General features: G+C 36.4%; 1 protein-coding gene across 1 annotated transcript in view; it reads right to left on the minus strand.

The window, feature by feature from the left end:
- Positions 1 to 4437: 4437 nt before the first annotated feature.
- Rnf125 (ring finger protein 125) overlaps positions 4438 to 21175 on the minus strand; it is a 36496-nt gene continuing 19758 nt past the window's right edge. The window contains exons 3-6 of the mRNA XM_026400759.1: positions 17177 to 17271; positions 13832 to 13922; positions 8077 to 8184; positions 4438 to 5141 (exon numbers count right to left, since the gene is read on the minus strand). Coding sequence (XP_026256544.1) covers positions 5055 to 5141; positions 8077 to 8184; positions 13832 to 13922; positions 17177 to 17271 — 381 coding nt within the window. The 3' untranslated portion in view covers positions 4438 to 5054. The remainder of the gene's footprint in view (positions 5142 to 8076; positions 8185 to 13831; positions 13923 to 17176; positions 17272 to 21175) is intronic.

Raw genomic sequence — 21175 nt, forward strand, 5'->3', positions numbered from 1 at the left:
AAGAGAGGAGGAGGGCAGAGGGAGAGAGCTTGCAAGCTTGGGCTTAAGAAGGGGTATGCTGATTGGCAGGGTGACTCAGGACCATCCAGCGGACACTTTGTCCTGCAGGGATTGGTTGAGAAAACCTTTGAATTTGGGAGGGCTAAGGGATGCCGTGATGTGTGGGAGACTCCCTGCTGAAGTTAAGTCGGAAACTTAACACACACCCAACAGTATCCACATCTCAGGCCAATAGAATATCTGCCCCAGTTATGACAACCAAACATGTCTCTAGAAATTGCCAATGTCTGCTGGGACAAAAAAAAAAAATAGCTGCAGTTGATAATTAATGGCATAAATGAATGTATATTCTTGTGATCGATGTTGCCGAATGTTGATAATTTAAAAAGCCTCTGAAAGCCGGGCATGGTGGTTCACCCTTGAAATCCTCCCAGAGGCTTGGGAGACGGAAGCAGGAGGACTGCAAATTCAAAGCCAGCTTCAGCAAAAGCAAGGCACTAAGCAACTAAGTGAGATCCTGTCTCTAAATAAAATACAAAATAAGGCTGGGGATGTGGCTCAGTGGTCGAGTGCCCCTGAGTTGAATCCCTGGTACCAAAAACAAAAAACCCAAAACAAACAAACAAACAAACAAACCTGTGAAGACAGGGGTGAAGCTCAATGCAGAGCACTCACCTAGTGTGCATGAGGTCCTGGGTTTAATCCCCAGCACACAAAAAAAGGAAAAAGAAGGAAGAGGAGAAGGAGGAGGAAGAGACAGGGAAGAAGAAAAATGCATATTAGATTTGTCTAAAAAAATTATCAAGATCGGTATTTAAGAATGGACACAGTAGGGCTGAGGATGTGGCTCAGTGGTTCAATCCCCTGTACAAAAAAAGAAAAGAAAGAATAGACACAGTAGATATTTTAATGAAAACAATGGTCCTGCCATTCTTTATTTCCCATAATAATACAATTTTCAAAAGAAAAAGAATTGTACATTTTAAATTCTGACCATTATACAGATGTTTTTTACAGTTGAATAATAAAAGAATGAATTCCTTAGTACTTTTTAAAATACCACCAGTGTTTGAGAATACAATTATGACATGATAAACATTTAAAAACTGGAATACGCTCACTTCATAATGGAAGACATTTAGCACCCCGTAACAATAACCAAACAACATCACTGGAGATAGAATCTCCTAGAAGATCTGACATGGAGCTCTGTCTTTACCATGTATGTACAATTAGTCCAGGTGTTCCACCTATATTTTAGAAATCTGAGTGAAAAAAAAACATATGAAAAAGAAATCCCCATAGGCTTTCATAGGTTAGAATTTAGCTCTGGAAGAATAACATGTGAATCAGTTTTTCCCTTATACAACCTTGAAAAAGCTGCAGCCTGAGGCACTTTTTAAAAGCAAGTGAAATTTTGTTGGTAGTCAGCAACTTCAAATATTGGTTATTTTAAAACAATGAATGATGCACTCCTTTTACAAAAGACCAAAGGCACAGTGAAACAATGAATATTTGCACTTCAACATTTTACAACTCAAAATAATTCAGAACACAGAATAATGCAGGTGGCCAGCACCTAATCTGTCCTGTAGGTGGCAAGAGAATCAATAGAGGAATTCACGGTCAGGATTCAGAATTGCACTGAGGTTAATAGTGGGAGAGGACTTAAAGCTTTACTTAAAAGACAGATTTTTAAAAGTTTATGTTTTTTTTTTAAATCAAATTTTACAGATATAAATATGACTTTTGTACTGCTCTGAATTAACAAAGTTATTGTCTGGATATTAGGTACTAATGCTCAGAAATATGATCTACTTTTCAAGGGCTAGATTTTCAATTCAATGATTATTTCTAAGTAATTCCTCTCTTCTTGCTATTGTTGTCCAACAGGTTTTGCTTTATTGTGTGATCCATCCAAATTAGAGGATGAGAGGTTGTGAAACTAAAAATCTGTTGTTATTTGCTAGCAACTGTGAAAGAAAGTTTGAAATCATTATCTAAAATTAAAATGCAGGATGTGGCTGGGGGTACAGTTCCAGTGGCAGAACATGTGACTAGGTGCATGAGGCCCTGGGTTGGACCCCTAGCACCATCAAAAAAATAAAAAGTAAAATGAGGACATGAAGCCCTATAGACTTTATTTGGCTTTACATTTTTCCAATTACCTTCCACTGGTTGGAAAAACAGTAGCAAGACTTAGTGAGTTAGGGGTAACTTGGTATAGAAAATTAGGGGCTCCATGAGTATGATTATATTTATGTCCAAGGAGAAAAGTAAATTTATCAAGGATTACAATTAAATTAAGTAATTACAATTAAAAGCTAACTCTTTTATCCTCAGGAGTTGGTACTACTAACCTTTATTTGCATCTTTTCTTCCTTTCAAGATTGGAATATTAATCTACAGCCTAGAAGTGTCACTAAAAGAGCCAGATATGAAAAATAGAGCCATTGAATGAAGAATGGTAGCAAATGTTAAATATATCATTACTTGAAGAGGCCAGACTAAATTGGAGATAAAATGGAGAAACTAAAGTATATTATACCAATGTTCTAAAAATGTTGACATAATACAACTTTTAAAGAGGGAAAATGGGGAGAGCAAATAAATTTTTTGTTGTTGTGGTTATGACATTGGTTATGATCGTATTAGTATTGTTATTCTGACGCAGTTGCATGTGAAAGGTAAATAAAGAAGTGGGTAATCATGGTTTATTCTATCATGTTCTGTGTCCTTGAAAACCAAGATTTTTTAATATTTATTTTTTAGTTTTAGGTGGACACAACAACTTTATTTTATTTTTTTTTTATGTGGTGCTGAGGATCAAACCCAGTGCCTCATGTGTGCTAGGTGAGCACTCTACCATTTGAGCCACAACCCCAGCCCAGAAAAACAAGATTTTTAGTAGGGAAGTACAGAATATTCTTGGAATAGAAAATTTAGGTAAAAACCCTATACTACCAAATTTTATTTGGAAGCAGCAAAGAAACTTATCAAGTGTTTTATCTTTAAAAACATACAGATAATTCCTAGCTCTCTCCTTGAAACAATGACCAATCTAGTAGCAAGGAGCATCCTTAGAGTCCACAGTATGGTTTGAAATACCATTTCTCACAGCAAAAAACCAGGCCCTTAAAGAAATGACTGATTCAATGTCTGGAGCAGGAAACATACAAGTTCACATACATGTTCACCCTGAAGTATCTTGTCATATAGGATAGCAAAGAATCCATTAAAGTGTCAAAAGGTCTCAGAACTGTCTTGACTAAGCTCTTGATGGCCATAAATTAAACAACTGGAGTCTCTATACAGTTATATTTGTAATGCACTGAAGCCCATCAAATATGTTTAAATATATTACTCTATAATACTTTTTTTTTTAAAGTGATTTCTGGAAGATAATGAACACCTTTATCATTTCGAAAACTGGTACATAAAAGGGGAAAAAAAAGCCAAGTATGTGGTGCATGCCTGTAATCCAAGCTACTTGGGAGTTTGAGGCAGGAGGATTGCAAGCTTGAGGTCAGCTGGGCAACTTAGCAAGACCCTGACTTGAAATAAGATCTAAAAATAGATCTGGGGATATAGCTCAGTGGTAGAACACTTGAATAGCATCCATGAGGCCCTGGGTTCAATCCCCAGTCTGCAACATATATGAATAAATAAAGGGGGAAAAAGCAGGTGCCCTCTGATGAAAGAACATACCATGACCCAAAGTCTTGCAAAAAGAGCAAACTTGAGTCTAATCAAAACTCTGGATCCATGTGCCAATATTCGGAGGCATCTATTGAATTGTGTCATGAGTATTCAATCAGTAAAATACAAATTGTGAGAATCTCTCTAAGTCAGGTTCTTCATCAAGGAAATTTTAAGAAAAAAAAAGGAAGGAAGGAGGAACCTACAGATCAAAGAGAGGTATGAAACATATATCTTGTTTTTGTTTGTTTGTTTACAGTGCTGGGGATTGAACTCAGGGCCTTTAGCAAGCTAGGCAAGTGTTCCACTGCCTAGCTATGGCTCCAGTCCCTGCGAAATATAAATCAAATGAAACAATTTTAAATGAATAAGATTAAAATAGAAAGATATGCCCTAGGTGATTAAATTATTGAAAATGCAGGAAAGTCATTATTGTAAAAATCAGTGTAGTGGCTGCTTTTACGGGATTGCAATTGTGATACAAGAGGACAAATGGGTTGACTGGCAGAGTTCTAAAAGAATGTTTCTTACAATAATGCATTAGCTATAAATTTTGTGTCTGCTTTTCAGCTTTGGTGTTTTATTTTATAATTTTAAAAGGTTAAAATTTAAAATAAAGCCCTTAGGGTTTCTATTAAAAATGATGGGTATAAATCCTTTTACTGTAAATATCAACTGACGATTCTTAAGAAATTATCTATATTATAGAAATTTCTAAATAATAAGCTACAAATATTTAAAAAATATAATAATAAATTCTTATGTGTTCAGTTATAACAAGTCAAGGAATTACATACGTTTCTAACACAGAATTTATTGTTATAGTATTATGTAATATCTGTTATAGAATATCTGTTAAATGGACTGCTGACATCAAAATTTCCTTTCCTACTCCCATACAAGATTATTCATGTTATTTTATTAGAGATTAGAAAAAAATCATTGGAACAGATTTCATATTTCTTGAGTGTCTACACTTTGTTCCACTCTTCCTCTTTTTACATAGAACAAAGATCAGTTGTCTTGCCTAACTATGAATGTCGCATTCCAAATGATGTCATCCTTTTCACAAATAGAGATCCTCCACCTACATACTCAGCCTGTATTTCTTCCATAATTAATGACGGACAGAGACTATTTCTTGTTAAATGTCTGAGAAACTCAAGAATGCAAAACAGACTTAAACCATCAAAATGAAAGCAGTTTTTGAATGCACTGTAACAATAAGAATGGACAAACATATAACTGGGTTATACATTTTTCTCCATCAAACCTTGACAACTTCCCTCCAATTGTTCAAGCAGCATTTTAAATGTTGCTATTGAATGGTCCCTTTCCCCTTCCTCTTAATAAAATTATGTGGTGTTCGAGTGATTCACATATTCAAGAAGTGACCGGTCTAAGACTCTTCGGATAAGAGCTTCCTCAATTATATTAAAATCCTACAATAAAGAAGAATAATTAGAAATATCACAATCAACAGTGTATCAGAAATTGGAGGATGTTGCAGTGGCACATGCCTGTAATCTTAGCAGTTTGGAAGGCTAAGGCAGGAGGATCACAAGTTCAAAGCTAGCCTCAGCAACTTAGTGAGCCCCTAAACAACTTAAGGAGACCCTCTCTCTAAATAAAATATAAAAAGGGCTGGGAATGTGGCTCCATGGTTAAGTATCCCCGGATTCAATCCTGGTACCAAAAAGAGAAATGGACAATGTTGGTCAATGCAAAGATCTCATTTTTCAGGAAATTAAAATCCTGAGCTACCTGACTTGTTCAAGGTTTCACAAAGCCTGGCACTAAGCCCGGGACTTTTGCTTTAGAGCTAGAACATTTTCTATTTCCCTTTACTGGACTAGCAATTAACTAGTTCCTGTCATAATAAAATAATCTTGATTTGGAATTTCAAGTTTTATCTGACCTAATTAACAGTTTTACAGACAATGCTAAAAATTCTGGGCAGACTTCTATATCTCACATAACATATAACACATAAATGGAGTAAATTAAAACATCCCTTAGGGGACTGGGGGCATAGCTCGATGGTAGAACACCTGCCTAGCATGTGCAAGACCCTGGGTTCTATCCTTAGCGCTGCAGGGAAAAAAGCAGATAGATATATAGAGATGTAGATATATCTCCCCCTAGGATTCACAATGCCAACAGTACTACTAAATATCTATTTATTTAAAAAAATGTCTTTTATTGTCTCTCCATGAGTCAAATGGAATTCAAAACTTGATACCAACACATTCTGTTAATAAAATATAAAGTATTATGAACCCCATCCTCTGCAATCTCTCTCCTCCTCTACAATAAACAACCAACAAAAAGTGAAATCTCCTGGAAGACCACTTTAAAACAGAGAAGCAAAATCCAAAGCACAGTGGAGCACCAGTCTGGTCTCATTACTGGCTTACTCTTAGGCAATTTTCTTAGCCTTTGAGCTTCAGATATTTCACAGTTAAATGAGGATAAAAATACAATTTCACCTTAAGAGAGTTTCTGGAAGCAATAAAATAATATGCATAAAGTACATATATGGTTTATCTAGTAGCTTAAAAAACAGAAATCAAAATAACATTAATTCAAGTTCACTTCCATACCCATAAAGATGGTTTTGAGTAGCGAGAAAGTATTCTCAAAGTGACCAGTCATACTTTCTCTAAAGATCTTGATAAAGATGGACTGAACATTACTGGCTAGAAAGGCATACAACCAATCTGGCTTTTAGAACATCTTAGAGAGCTTAGATAAAGAGGAACCCCTTTGTATTACTGACAAGAACACAGGACCAGAACCAGGTTATGCTGAGGCCTTGTGTACCATATGGGGCCAGTAAAGACTATTAGAAAAGCTGAGCAGAGAATATTTAGCCTCTGTCACGTGCCTTGTGCAATTCTTCAAGTGGTCCTAATAATCCCACTTATTCCTTGCCAGTCTTCAACTTGCCTATCATCCGTGCCCGAATTGTGCAAATAAATAACTTTCTATGCACTCTCATTTAATCCTCACAAAAGCTTTTTAGAGTAGATGCTTTTACTTTTCTACTTTGCAAATAAACAAAATGAAATTCAGAGGTTAAATACATTCCCCAAGGTTGCTCAGCCTGAGAGTTATTACTTAGACCTAACTCAGAACCTAGGCTCCTTGAGTCCAATTTGGATAACCACAATGAATAAGAAAGCAGGGAGAAAATTTTCAAACAATAGTCCTCAACAATGATTAAATTGTATCTTGAAATTGTATAAAAAGAAAACAATCAAAAACATGTGAAAATTATGTGCAAATCCAAACTTGACTCCATTACAATAAAAATATTTTATTTCAGAATAAAATACTAGTAATAACTTCCCCCACTACATTAATAAATGTTAATACTTTTTTGCTGAAACAATGCATTCTTCACACATGACAACACATGGACCAAAGTAAAACCATTTGCTTGCTATTATCATTTCTGATAATGAGAAATATATTTAAAGTATTAAAACTATTAATACTACATGTAACTATACCTCCATCTTCAAAAATATTCAACATGACAGGATTGGCCATGGTTTGGTAATTGAGGCTAGGTGATGAGTATATCAAGTTTCATTATATTTTTCTGTCTAATTTCACGTTTAAAATTTTTTGTAATAAATTTTTAGTTTAAAAATTTCAGCCGGGAAGCTTGACACAGGAGGATTGCAAGTTCAAAGCCAGCCTCAGCACTTTAGCAAGATCCTGTCTCAAAATAAAAAAATAAAGGGGGCTGGGATGTGACTCAGTGGTAATTGGGTCCAATTCTGAGTACAAAATTTTTTTTTTTTTTTTTTTTTTTGTGGTGCTAAGGATTGAACCCAGGGCTTTGTGCATGTGAGGCAATTGAGCTATATCCCCAGCCCAAAAAATGTTTAAAATAAACAATAGTTTTATGTTTTATAAAATTTAAATAAAAAATGAGAAGGCTAGTGTTACTAGCCTGATAATATCATATCTATTATAGACATTCAATGTACTCATAAAAATAATTGGATACATAACTCTGAGCATCTCAGCTATGTAAGTCCACAATGTCACAAAAATTATAACTATGTAAAAGGAGGGACTAGAATCAAAATTAAAATAATTTAAAAATTAAACCTGAATATATTTATAATGCGTGATTACCTAGATCACAAAGAAAATAATTTTGTCCAGGATAGAAAACCACTTTAATATCAATAGTCAAATTTATAAAATACTTGAATTTCATGTTTTCATTCTTAATGCTGATACTTAACCCGTTAGCTACAAACACATTTTTCCTCTATAATTTTATTCACTTGGATTTAAAAGGTAAGTTTAACATACACAGCATAAAAATATCATGTGAAAGTTAGAAAATATACTTACTATGAAATCGTCATAGAACAAAGTGTGGCTAACTTGCAGGTGTCTTATTAAACTGCCATTGAAGCTGCTTGGATTCTCATTGGGTATTAAACGGCAAAGTGGACAGAACTGGAAAGAACCAACACCAAGAGTTCAAGAAAGAATTTTAATTAATAGCATTATAATTAAAAAAAATAAGTAACTATTCAAAGTAAATTTTAACTTTTATAATTCCATTCACTCTATCTTAATATTGTAGGGTTAAACTGCATAACTATTAAAAGCAATATTAAACAAATAAAATTGCATTCATTTCTTCAAATTATTCCTTGTCTGTTTGCATATATAAAGTTAAACTGCTTCATATTTAATCAATCTTTTTTTGGCAGTGCTGGGGATTGAACCCAGGTCTTTGCATGTGCTAGGCAAGTGCTCTACAACTATGGTACATCCTCAGCCCTTTCTAAATTTCATTTTGAGACATGTTCTTGCTACGTTGTCCAGCTGGCCTTTAATGTGCAATCCTCCTGCCTTGGCCTCCCAAGTTGCTAGGATTACAGGTGTGTACCACTATGCCTGGCCATAGGCATAATTTTTTTATTTAAACAATATTAGTTAGTAGATGGGCCATAACTTACTGAATTAGTTGCCTACCTCTTGAAATACTTAGTTTTTTTGGTATGTGGATAAGTTGATGTTACAAATGACATTTTCTATGGTGTGCACCTTTTAGGGGATTATTTAGGCCAGAAATGGAGATACTTATGACAAAACTGCTGAACATTTACAGTTTATAATATCTATTGCTCTGTAGTTTTTTGTATTGCCATTAGCAATACAGGTTACAAAATACCAGAATTAGTTATTAATATTTACACATATTTTTCTAATTTAATAGCTATTTAGGGCTCTTAAAGAAATATGTTTCTGTGGGCACCATGATACATGCCTGTAACCCCAGGACTCAGGAGGTTGAGGAGGAGGATTATAAGTTCAAGATCAGCCTCAGTAACTTAGGAAAACCCTGTATCAAAATAAATAAATAAATAAATAAATAAATAAATAAATAAAAGACTAAGCTGTAGCTCAGTGGTAAAGTAACCCTGGATTCAAACCCCAGTATCATTTTTTTTCATTTTGACATATTTATAAATTTGCGAGAAATTATAAAAGTAGTGCAGAGGTCCCATGTCCTTATCATCCAGCTTCCCCAAATAGTAACATCTGACATCAGCATACTGCATTGTTGAAACTAGGAAACTGGCAATTAACTAGGCTCAGACCTTACATTATTTTTATCTTTTAATTTTTTTTATTTTTTCTTTTTAGTTATGCATGACAGTAGAATGTATTTTGACATATTACACATACATGGAGTATAACTTCCCATTCTTGTGGTTGTACATGATGTGAAATTAAACTGGTCAGACCTTACATTCTGCCAGTTTTTGCACATATTCAATTTTTTTTTTTAAAGAGAGAGAGAGTGATGGAGGGAGGGAGAGAGAGAGAGAGAGAGAGAGAGAGAGAGAGAGAGAGAGAGAGAGAATTTTTAATATATATATATATTTTTTTTAGTTATCGGTGGACACAACATCTTTGTTGGTATGTGGTGCTGAGGATCGAACCCGGGCCGCACACATGCCAGACGAGCGCGCTACCGCTTGAGCCCCATCCCCAGCCCACATATTCAATTTTTAAATGTATATGTGCAGTTTTATGAAATCGTATCACATGTAGAGATTCGTATAACCACTGTCACATCAAAACACAAAATCTTCCTGCCACTACAAGGAACTGCACTGTGCTGCTATCTTTTTACTTCCTCTTCCCTCCATAAGTCCTGGCGCCCACTGATCAGTCCTCCACCTCTATAATCTCATCGTTTTGAGAATGCTGTATGAATAGAACTAGACAACATTTAATTGTTTGAGATTGTCTTCTTCCACTGAGTACAATGACCATGAGGGCCATCTAAGTTGTTCCTTCCTTGTCATTTCTAAGAAATAGCCCATGGTATGGATGTCCCAATTTATTTATCCATTTACCTTTTAGAGGGCATATGGATTGTTTCCAATTTGGGGTTGTTACTGATGAAAATGCAACAGATATTTGTATACAGATGTTTGTATAAAAGTAAGTTTTCATTTCTCTAGGATAAATTTCTAGAAGTTTGAAATCTTGGTCATTTGGTAAGTGTATGTCTAACTTTAAAAACAACAACAACAAAAAAAAAAAACCCACTGCCAAACTGTTTTCCAGAGTGGCTATACTATCTTACATCATGGCAGCAATGTGTGAATTACTCAGTTTTTCCTCATTCTCACCAGTATTTGATGTTGTCAAAATTTTTTAGCTATTTTGATAGGTGTGTAGTGGTGTCTCGTTATGGTTTTAATTTGCATTTCCCTAATGGCTAAAATGACTCTTTTGTTTTTATTAGTGCATAATAACTATACATGACATATTCACATATGCACAAAACATAGTTTGGTCCACTTAATTCCCTAGTACTTCCCCTTTCCCTACCCAGGATCCCCTTCCTCTACTCTAACCTCCTTAATATTTATATTTATTTTTAGAATTGGTGCATTATAATTATACCACCCCTGGCTTACAACATAGTTTTTTGAAGTCAGACAACTTTAGATTCAAACCATACTAGATGTGTGACCTTAGGCATATTATTTCCTCTTCTATGAGATAGGGAAGCTACTACACACCTTGCAGGATAGCTGTTGTATTTAGAGACAATGTCTTTAACGAACCATATCTGTACTAGGAACTCAACAATTGTCATACATTTACTTCTATATGATTCCTGTCCTCAATGAGTTGGGGCTCCCTGCAGAAAGAAACCACATTTGTTGTATTGACTCTAGTATTTCCAGTATCCAGAAGATAGTTTCCAATTTCATCTCAACTTCCCACTAAAATATCCTTGGCAAATAATTAATCTTAATCTGCAAAATGAGAATCATTCCTATGCTCCAGGGCTATTGATAGGTTTAAAATAATATATTGTGTAATATTATGAAGTCCAGTCCTTGGCACAGTAATAAAAGGTTGCCATTATGGGTTAAGCAGATACTTTCAATACAGCACAGCAGGTATTACATTCAAGATATGAACAGACAACAACTCAAGACCTTGGACAAGGGACCTGAAAAGGGAATCACTGATTTTGCCCAGGAAGTCGGGACAGGCTCAGCAGAACTGCTGGTCACAGAGGTGAGTTTTAAAGAATAAGCTAACCAGGCCAGTGGGGGAAACCATCACAGGCAGAGGAAAGGATGTAGACAAAGCAGGAACTCCTAAAAGGACAGGGCCAGCTTAAGCAATGGCAAAAACTCAACGTGACTGAAGGTAGGGCATGTTGGTGGAAGTGGTTGTTGATGACTTTGGGAGAATAAGTTGGGACCAGTTTTGCTCAATATTTACTTGAGCAGCTAACATGGTTTCTGTATTCCCTGTGCCAAGAGCCAGAAGTCAGAAATGACTACTGAGCCCTGGTCCCAACCATGAAGGAGCTTGTTAGAATCTGGTGGAGGACAGAGATAATGAAAACCTGGAATTTTAAGCAAAGGGATTTGAGAATTATTTCTAAAATTACCCCAGAGGGCAGGTCCTCAGTAGATGAGCTCACAGTCCATTTGCCATGTAGGCCAACACCCAGCAGATGATCTGCTGGTACAGAATTATGAGCTGGTAGTTTAGGGAAGAGCCTCATCCTTTCCTACTGGTGCCTTCAGTTGACCTCTCATAGCCCTGGGGTTTATATTCTCTGGTCCTATTGATTACAAATTGTCCCTTTACATGTAATAAATCTTCATTAATTGTTCTCTCGAGAAACTAAAATGCAAAAAATAACCAACACCATTGAGTGATGTTCTCTACCTTTGTTTTACAGATGATTAAACTGAGGACCCAAAGTGATCTCTTTGCTAAGAAAAGGGGATAGATCTCCTGACATAGGATGTGTAAAGGGGATTAAAATAAAATCCACTGCCAATATGTTTGGAAACAAATGTTTCCTTCCACTTTTAATCAGATGAGAAGATCCTTTGAGAAGGATATTTATTCTCCAAATCTCTAGGAATATTCAACACAGGTCAACAACAGCAATCAATGAAAAATCAGTCATATGTCTAGCTTGACTTTTCTTCAATGTTTTAAAGAAAACAGTGATTCTCAGGATGAGGTCCTCAGACCTACAGCATCTGCATCACCTGAAAGAACTTATTAGAAATGCAAATGTGGGGGCTGGGGTGTAGCTCTACGGTAGATCGCTAGTATGAGGTCCTGGGTTTAATGTCCATCTTTGGGAAAAAAATAAGTAGAAAGAAAGAAAGAAATGCAAATTCTTTATTCTTTGACACCAGCCCAGATTGACTAAATCAGACACTCTAGTGGGCAGGACCCAGGCATCTCTGCCTAAGCAAGCCCTCTGGGTGACTCTGATGCAGAATGGTTGAGAAACATTGCCTTAAAGAAAATGTGATTTCCTTTTTTTTTTAAAAAAAAAAAAAGATGAAATAGAAGGAAATAAGTTTGAAATTCTGGCTGTAATACCTAGGTTGTGGTTAGGATCACCTTTCTTAATTCCAGTACCTACAGAGAAAAGTCTCTCAAGGATTTTATTTTACTGAGAATCATTATCAAACCAGAGTATGTCTTAATCTTTTTTTTTTTAAAGCTAGTAAAATGCTAAATAATGAATAGCTCTGATAGCATTCAATTATCTAAAATAATTGTTAAATAATGGGGATTGAACCCAGGGATGCTTTACCATTGAGCTATATCCCCACCCTTTTAAACTGTTTTTTTTTTTTTTTTTTTGAAACACACTTTTGCTATGTTGCCCAGACGGACCTCCAACTTGCAACCCTCCTGCCTCAGCCTCCTGAGTTACAGATGTGCACCACTGCTTGATCCTTCCCTGAACCTAAGCATTCTTGGAGCACTATATTTTATTTTAACTGTTGGATAAGAGAAACATCAATAGATACAGATGGAAAGTTAAGATGTTGAGAGATCTAAAAAACAAAGCCTTTTTTTTTTCATTTTGGAAAACTCTATAAAGCAGTTACCATCTTTAGAACAATCTAGATTCACAAGGAATTAGTACTCAAGGACTGTATGCTTTACAGAGAGCCTATTAAAAAACCCTTCTTCTTTTGTGGTCCACTTGGTCTCCTTTTTTGGAATGTCAAAGAGAGTGAGAGTCCTTGGAAATGTCAGAAGAAAATATCCCTGTCTGATATAAAAAATAAAAGTATTTCAGAGAGAAAGACAGAATAACAGAATGTTTTAGGTTTCTTAAAATTAACAACGTTTCTTAAATGAAAAAAATTCTTACCTCTGCTCTTAACTTTGTAAGACACTTAAAAACTTACATTTATGATGGTAGTATTGTGCTTCAAAATGGGTAGGTTTTTTCTTCCTGGAGGAATTTTAAATGTTTTCTTAAAAGGATTCAATATTATTTGTTTATTGCTAGACTTCCCTTACTAGGGAACCATGTGTGAGAACAGTGAAAGCAGAGTAAGAACGAATGAGTCTAAAATTCTAGGGCTGAAGATGTAGCTCAGTGGTACAGTAGTTGCCTAGCCTGCATGAGGCCCTGGGTTCAGTCTTCAAACACATACATACACATAAAAACAAGAAAGAGAGGGAGAGGGAGAAGTTAAAAGAAGAAACTAAATCTATTAAATGGATTTTCTAATGCATCTTAAATTAAAACACTGCTAAAAGACATGGTCATAAAAGTCCTTACCACCGGTCTCCTTTCTGATCTGTGATGAGTAATACAATGATCCAACAAACTGTCTTCATCCAGTTCCCTCTGACAAAACGGACATACACACCTGGAAATTGCAAACATGAGTAGAATTCCAAACATTACTAAAACCGTGGGCAGCTAGAGTACTCAATCACTTAAGTGGAAATGAAGGAGGAGAAGTTAGGTAGATTATCTAATTCTAGTTCTTTTCTGATTGAATACTATTTTTCCTCTCCTGATAATGTTGCTGGTGCCTAGGTTTTTCCCTGTGAGAAATGTAAATGTGTGTGCTAACAGGGACAGGGCAGAGAGTTATATAGAATTTTTGAGGCTCTTTATTCCTTTTGGGAGAGAAGTGCAATCCAACACCCATTAACTGAGAAATTGATGATCACAGCACCCAGCTCTCAGTTACCTTTTTCTTTCCTAATTCAAGTACCATCTGATATGAGTGTTATTTGTTCTCCAACTCCACGAGCATCACTAAGGGGTATCCACTACACATTCTTAGTTTCCAATGAAGAATGAAAATTCACCTGCAGCTGTCCTTATAAGTACTTAGTAATTATCCCTTACATCTGTGCTGTCCAATATGTCTATTAAGCATATGAAATGCGGTGAGTCCAAATTGTCATATGCTGGAAGTATAAAATACACACTGATCAACCCAAGGCTTACGTGCTCAGCACTTAAGAGCACGTTGAGCAAGTGCTCAACCACTGAGTTTACGTATTGAAATTTCAAAGCCTAATGTAATAAAGGGTATGTGAACTATCTCAATAATTTTTATACTGATTACATGTCTGAATGATACTTTGACTATATTAGATTAAAAGAAAATATATTAAAAGTTAGTTTCTTTTCTATTTTTTTTGGGGGGGAGTGGTATCTGGGGATTGAACCCAGAGGTGTTCTACCAAACTCCTCAGCCCTTAATATTTGTCATTTTGAGAGAGGGTCTCAGTAAGCTGTTGAGGTTGGCCTTAAACTTGGCCGTCCTCCTGCCTCAGCCTCCCGAGTGGCTGGGATTGTAGGCATGCCCCACCACACAGGGCTTCACTAGTTTCTTTTAATCTTTTGAATGTGGCTACTAGAAAAATTTTAAATTAAATGTGATCAACATCATTTCTATTAGACAACATTGCCTTAATTTCTTAGCAACAGTACGGAAGAAGCTTGAAGCTTTTGCTCCTTTTCCATTATACATGTCATTTCCTGTTTCCCGAGACTGTTACTCTGGAAAAATTTCCTGTATGAGAGCTGTCAATATTTGAATCATGTAGTTAATTCTTCTATAAAGCAAAGATTTGGATCATAAATGAAAATATAAATCTGGCCTATAAAACTGATTGACAAGCTCCTCATTTTCTTTTCTTTCTTTTTTTTTTTTTTTTTATTTTCAGTGCTGGGGATGGAACTCAGGGCCTCCCAGACACTCCACCAATGAGCTAAGACTCCACTTCCATCTATTTTTAAAATTCTTTACTGTAATTATAACCAGCAAAAGAAATTAGGATTTAAATTAGCTTTCATATATTTTTAAATTTTCACAAAGCCCATCTACCTTGCAATCAAACCCACACACTTTCTTAACCCACTTATTATCCTTCCTTCTCAAGGGTCCTTGTGGTCAGTCCTGCAGAAGCCAAAGTCTGCTTATAGCTACAGTGCTCATTTAAGATGCATAACATCATAGTGTAAAACTAATCTGTAAGAACAGGTACATCTGCAAGGCAGTGTCTAGTAGAACAAAAGGAAAGGGGTGATCACTTAGACTTTAGGTTACGAGGTTTACTATTTTGAGTATATTTCTTAAAATATGTAGAACTAAAATTTCAGGAAAGAGAAAGAAATTATACTTATACTGAATACCAGTGGCGGGAAACTGTGCGTAAGTAGATTTAATGGTTTCAAAGCCATGACCTAAGCAAGAGATTACAAATCACTTCTTAATTTTGTTAATAGGGACATAACGTCAAATTTTCTAATTACTCTGATACAACTAAACTATCTTTCCCATCAGTGATTTGTTTCTTTTTCCTTTTTAAAGAAAAAAATAGTTAATAATCAATGTCCTCTGTTACACTGACTACCACCTCCACCCTTCCTCAGCCCCACATAGGGATCACCCAACCAAAAAGGCAAAGGAATCATGATACCTGTCCCAGACCTGTTCTTCCCTTGTTAGAAGATACACTGAGATGCCACTTCCTTCTAAAGGAAACTAGCAAAATGGGAGAGAAGGAGCTGGAAAACCAAGCAGTGGTGATGGAAAGGTGATAAGCCAGGTGTGGTGGTGTACACCTATACTCTGAGCAGCTTGGGAGGTTGGAGCATGAGGATTGCAAGTTTGAGGCTGCCAGTGCAACTTAGTGAGACCCTGTCTCAAAATAAAAAATAAAAAGGCTGGAGATATAGGTCAGTAATAGAGCTCCCCTAGTTTAACTCCTTAGTACCACAAAAGAAAAAAAAGAAAGAATAAAGATGAGTTAGGCATGGTGATGCAGGCCTGAATCCCAGTGACTTGGTAGGCTAAGGCAGGAGAATTGCATTTTCAAGACCAGCCTTAGCAACTTAGCAAGGCCCTAAGCAACTTCGTGAGATCCTGTCTCAAAAAATAAAAGGCCTGGGGATGTGGTTCAATGGGTGGTTCAATGGTGAAGCACACCTGTGTTCAATCCCTGGTGCAAAAAAAAAAAAAAAGAGTTACAACTCACATGTAAAGAAATAAAATAGTATTTTAAGAAAGAGTAAAGATGAGCCTGGTGCAGTGGCACACAGCTGTAATCCCAGCAGCTCAGCAGGCTGAGATAGGAGGATCCCAAGTTCAAAGCCAGCCTCAGCAATGGCGAGATGCTAAAAACTCAGTGAAACCCTGTCTGTAAATAAAATACAAAATAGGGCTGGGGATGCAGTTCAGTGGTTGAGTGCCCCTGAGTTCAATCCCTGGTACCTACCCCCCCCCCAAAAAAAAAGAAAAGAAAAAGAAAGAGTAAAGGTGAATAATCTTTTCATCACAAACTACTTCAGGAATCTATTAGAGAACAGAGCCTAGCAGAAATTTAAGTTCTGCATTCTATTTTTGGTCTTCCTTAATACAAACTCATTTGAGGAAGTTGCCCCAAATCTCCAGTTGGTTTCCCCTATGCAAAATTTTTAATAGAGCAAAATTCTTTGACAATGATTACTATTAACAAACAATCACCTGCACCAGGTATTATGGTGATGAACCTAATCATAACCCCATATTTTCATAATAAAAATGTCAAAATTTCCAGATCATAAATTCTTTATAGATATATCACATCTAGCCCTAAATTATGCTGTATTAAAACAAACCTTGTTGCTGTCTCCCCAAGTTCTTGTAGTGGTCCATACTTATCGATGTACTTCTGACAAGTCCTTATGTGAGCCCTCATTTCACTGAGGCAAACCTATGGAAAAGCAAATTCAACATAAGCTCACTGTTGAAAAGGAGTTTTGTGTGACCCAACTTTATAACTTTCAAGTTAAACCATACCAGGGGGTCAGCTGAATAAATGGATGCATTCATGAAACTGTACCACAGAGCGAGGCATGATGAAGAATAATGCTATTTTAAGTATCTCCAATACTTAGAGGACTTACATGTTTAGTAAAAAGCATTATTCTTTTAAAGTGAAAAGAAGTATAATAACTGAAAATTGTTTTTTGCATGCCATTATATAAATAGATTGGGGGGGGAAGAAGAGAAAGAAAACTGGTAAAGAAAAAGAGAAAGGAGGAAGGAAGGAAAAAATTTAAGAAGGAAGAAGAAACAGAAAAGAAGTAAAGAGAGGCGAGAAAAATAAATGTATGAATTTTAGAGATGTCCCCAGGTTTAGGTGGCTGAGACAGGAGAATTTCGAAAGTTCAAAGCTAGCCTCAGCAAAAGTGAGGTGCTAAGCAACTCAGTGAGACCCTGTCTCTAAATAAAATACAAAACAGGTCTGGGGATGTGGCTCAGTAGTCAAGTCTCCCTGAGTTCAATACCTGGTACCCAAAGAAAAAAAAATGGTAAGAAACCCTGTGCCTTAGGTAAAGATATAAATACCATGGATTTATAACATACCCAGTAGCACTATATGAATTCACAATGCATAGCATACTTAATGGTCCCATGAAGAGCAAACATAAAAAACAGCTCTTGCAGTGCATTTTTATTAATGCAGAATAAAGAGCCCTTGTTCCTACAGACATACATTCAGAGATGCTAACCATGAGGCATCTGTTGCTAACATAACACACATTCTACCAAAGGTTTCATTAGAACTCTGATAAGATCTTGTACTAAAGGAAGCTTTGTACAGCTGTGGTACAGTAGTCAACCCGCTGTGCTTCATTTTACCCAAGCTGCGGAAGTTCAGCCTCAAATGTGAAATTTACTGTGTCAAGGAAACAGTTATCATTGTTGAACAAAAGGCAAAATAAAAGGTAGTAAAAAAGTAAAACCATAAGCCTTGCTTTACAATATCTGTTTAAAACATAAAAACAAGGGCTGATATAGTTGATTGTTTTACAGATGTGTTTACAACCTTTAATATCCAGCTTTACACATTAAAGTCCTCTAATCTCCTTACTACTTCTGTTAACAAACATATCTTTTTCTTTGAACTCTTTGTTCAAAAAGATAAGTATTCCTCAGGAAAATTGCTGATCTGGGAACTGTATACGAATAGATGAATTGATAAGCTCATGGTCTACACGCAAAATTATCTAAGACACTGTACATTGCGATGGCAAAAGAAACATAAATCATATGCCTGGGCTGGGGATGTGGCTCAAGCGGTAGCGCGCTTGCCTGGCATGCGTGCAGCCCGGGTTCGATCCTCAGCACCACATACAAATAAAGATGTGTCCGCCAAATACTAAAAAATAAATATTAAAAAATTCTCTCTCTTTCTCTCTCTCTCTCTCTCTTTAAAAAAAAAAAAATCACATGCCTGCTCTAAAGGTGCTGGTAATCTAACAGAGGAAGAAGGCTGCACAGATACACAGGAAATTAACAGGGCACAGTGAGATACCATGGCCAGGCCTTGAGAAGTGGCAGTCTAGCCCAGACTCTGAAGAATAAGCCAAGTCTAAAATGGCCATAGAAAGATGCAGCATACCTGGCAACAGGAATAGCACAGAAAAGAAGAGACATATGCAATAAGTTCCTCAAAGATAAATAAAAATCCGTGTGACTAATCATATATGGGGGTGGTGGTTGAAAAAAGGAAGAAGATTTCTACCCAGGATAATGCAGAGAATGCTGTTGTTCCTGACAGATGTCAATGGTGAGGGAAGGAAGTGGGTGATGGAATACCATGAGCTTGATTTTGTACATGCTAAATTTTATATGATGACAAAAATAAGTAAAAATAAGCGATAATCTCTTCTCCAAAATGTAAAAAGCTTTTGATTTTTACTTTACTATATTCCAGATATTATGCTAAAAGACACATTTATATAATATACCTTCACAACGACTCTGTAGCAACATTATCTTCCTCCTTATTTTACAAAAAGGTAAACTACAACTTAGATTCATAACTTGCTCAAAATCATACTGAGTGCATTGAGAGAATTAAGTGTTTGATCTCAGGGTGTCTGAACCCCAAAGACCATGCATAAATTCTAGTCAGGTAGCCATGAACAGATTACATAAATAGTCAAAAAGTTTTATATTAACATATAAAATGCATTGCCCTGACTATGAGCCAACTTGCAGGTGGTGGTACAATGTTGGAGGAGGTGCTATGCTACCCAGGCCCCAGCTGTGGCTGACACATGAAGGTAAGCCACCTAGGTTTCTGGGGCAACAAGGCAGAAGGAAATGGCCTACTCGAAGAGGATGAGGGCCCCACCTAACAGGAAGGCCAAGCAGAAAGAATCAGGGGGTCTGTCCTCCTCAGGAGCTAAAGAGCTAAGATGCCAGCACTCTGGCTCCGGGGGCTTCCTGCCTCCACAGTAAGAATTAATTTGGAGCTGGGGTTGTGGCTCAGCAGTAGAGTACTTGCCTAGCACGTGCGAGGCCCTGGGTTTGATCCTCAGTGTCACATAAAAATAAATAAATAAAATAAAGGTATTGTGTCCAACTACAACTAAAAAATAAATAAATATTTTTAAAAAGAAAGAATTAATTTTTCAGGAGCTCGTGGCTGAAGAAATGTGCTCCATCTCTACTAACCCTTCAGCTGGCCCCCAATCTGTCTGACTCAGAGAAGCAAGGAACAGTCCTGTATATAGACTCCTGGAATTAGATTTCATTTACTTAATGTTTTTCTAAAATTCCATTTTGATAATTTTATTTTCCTATTCTGGATGATGGGAGCAAAATTCCAGTTTCAAAGACTGGGCACAGGTACCATCAGCAAAATAGCCAACATTTTTACCCTAATGGAACAACAACAACAACAACAACAAAAAAAAAAAACCCACAAAAGAGTGGTAAGTAGTATAAAGGGAGAGCACAGGGTTCTAAGGAAAAGTGGGACAGGGCTCCAGTTTACATTTAACAGTCAAGAGCTGGGTGTAATGGCACACACCTATAATCCCAGGACTCGGGAAGGCTGATGCAGGAAGATCTCAAGTTTGAGGCCAGCAATTAGTGAAACTCTGTCTCAAAGTAAAAAATAAAAAGGTCTGGGATACAGCTCAGTGGTAAAACACCCCTGGGTTCAATCTCTAGTACAAAAAAAAAAAAAAAAAAATGGATTTAACCATCAAGAGAGGTTCCCTAAAGAAATCTCTTGATCTCTGGACTGGGAGTCTATACACCCTCCCAGCATCTCCCCTGGGCAGAGCTCAAGCTTAACATATCCAAACATATCTCTGTGGATTCCTCTTCAAATTTGGTACCTTATTAGCAACTTCATTTATTCATGTCATTTAATTATTTAATTATTAATGTCACCTCTCTCATTTAATGACACCAGTCAAATACCATTTTCCTTCAATTCTATCTCCTAACTATACCTTGAAACAATCTCTTTTCCCATACCTGAATGCATCGTCCTGACCCAGCTTCCTTACCTGACCTAGCATAATTGCCACCTAACTGATTCCAAGGTTCCCTTTCATCCTCTCCAAACTCATTCCTTATGCACATACTAGAGGACTATCTTTAAAATATAAGCTCCATTTTGGCATTCAAATGCTCACATTCTTTCTATGGCTTACTATTGCCTTTAGAGCAAAATCTAGAATCTTTTACATGAACTCCAAGACTCCGTGTTATCTGATCAGACTAGTATAGTGCCAAAGGTGGAAAATTACAACCAGGAGGAATTGATCAATAAAGACTACAGGGATCGGAATAATATAGGTGGAAATATG

Source organism: Urocitellus parryii, chromosome 13 (assembly GCF_045843805.1).
Source record: "Urocitellus parryii isolate mUroPar1 chromosome 13, mUroPar1.hap1, whole genome shotgun sequence".
Classification (NCBI taxonomy): domain Eukaryota; kingdom Metazoa; phylum Chordata; class Mammalia; order Rodentia; family Sciuridae; genus Urocitellus; species Urocitellus parryii.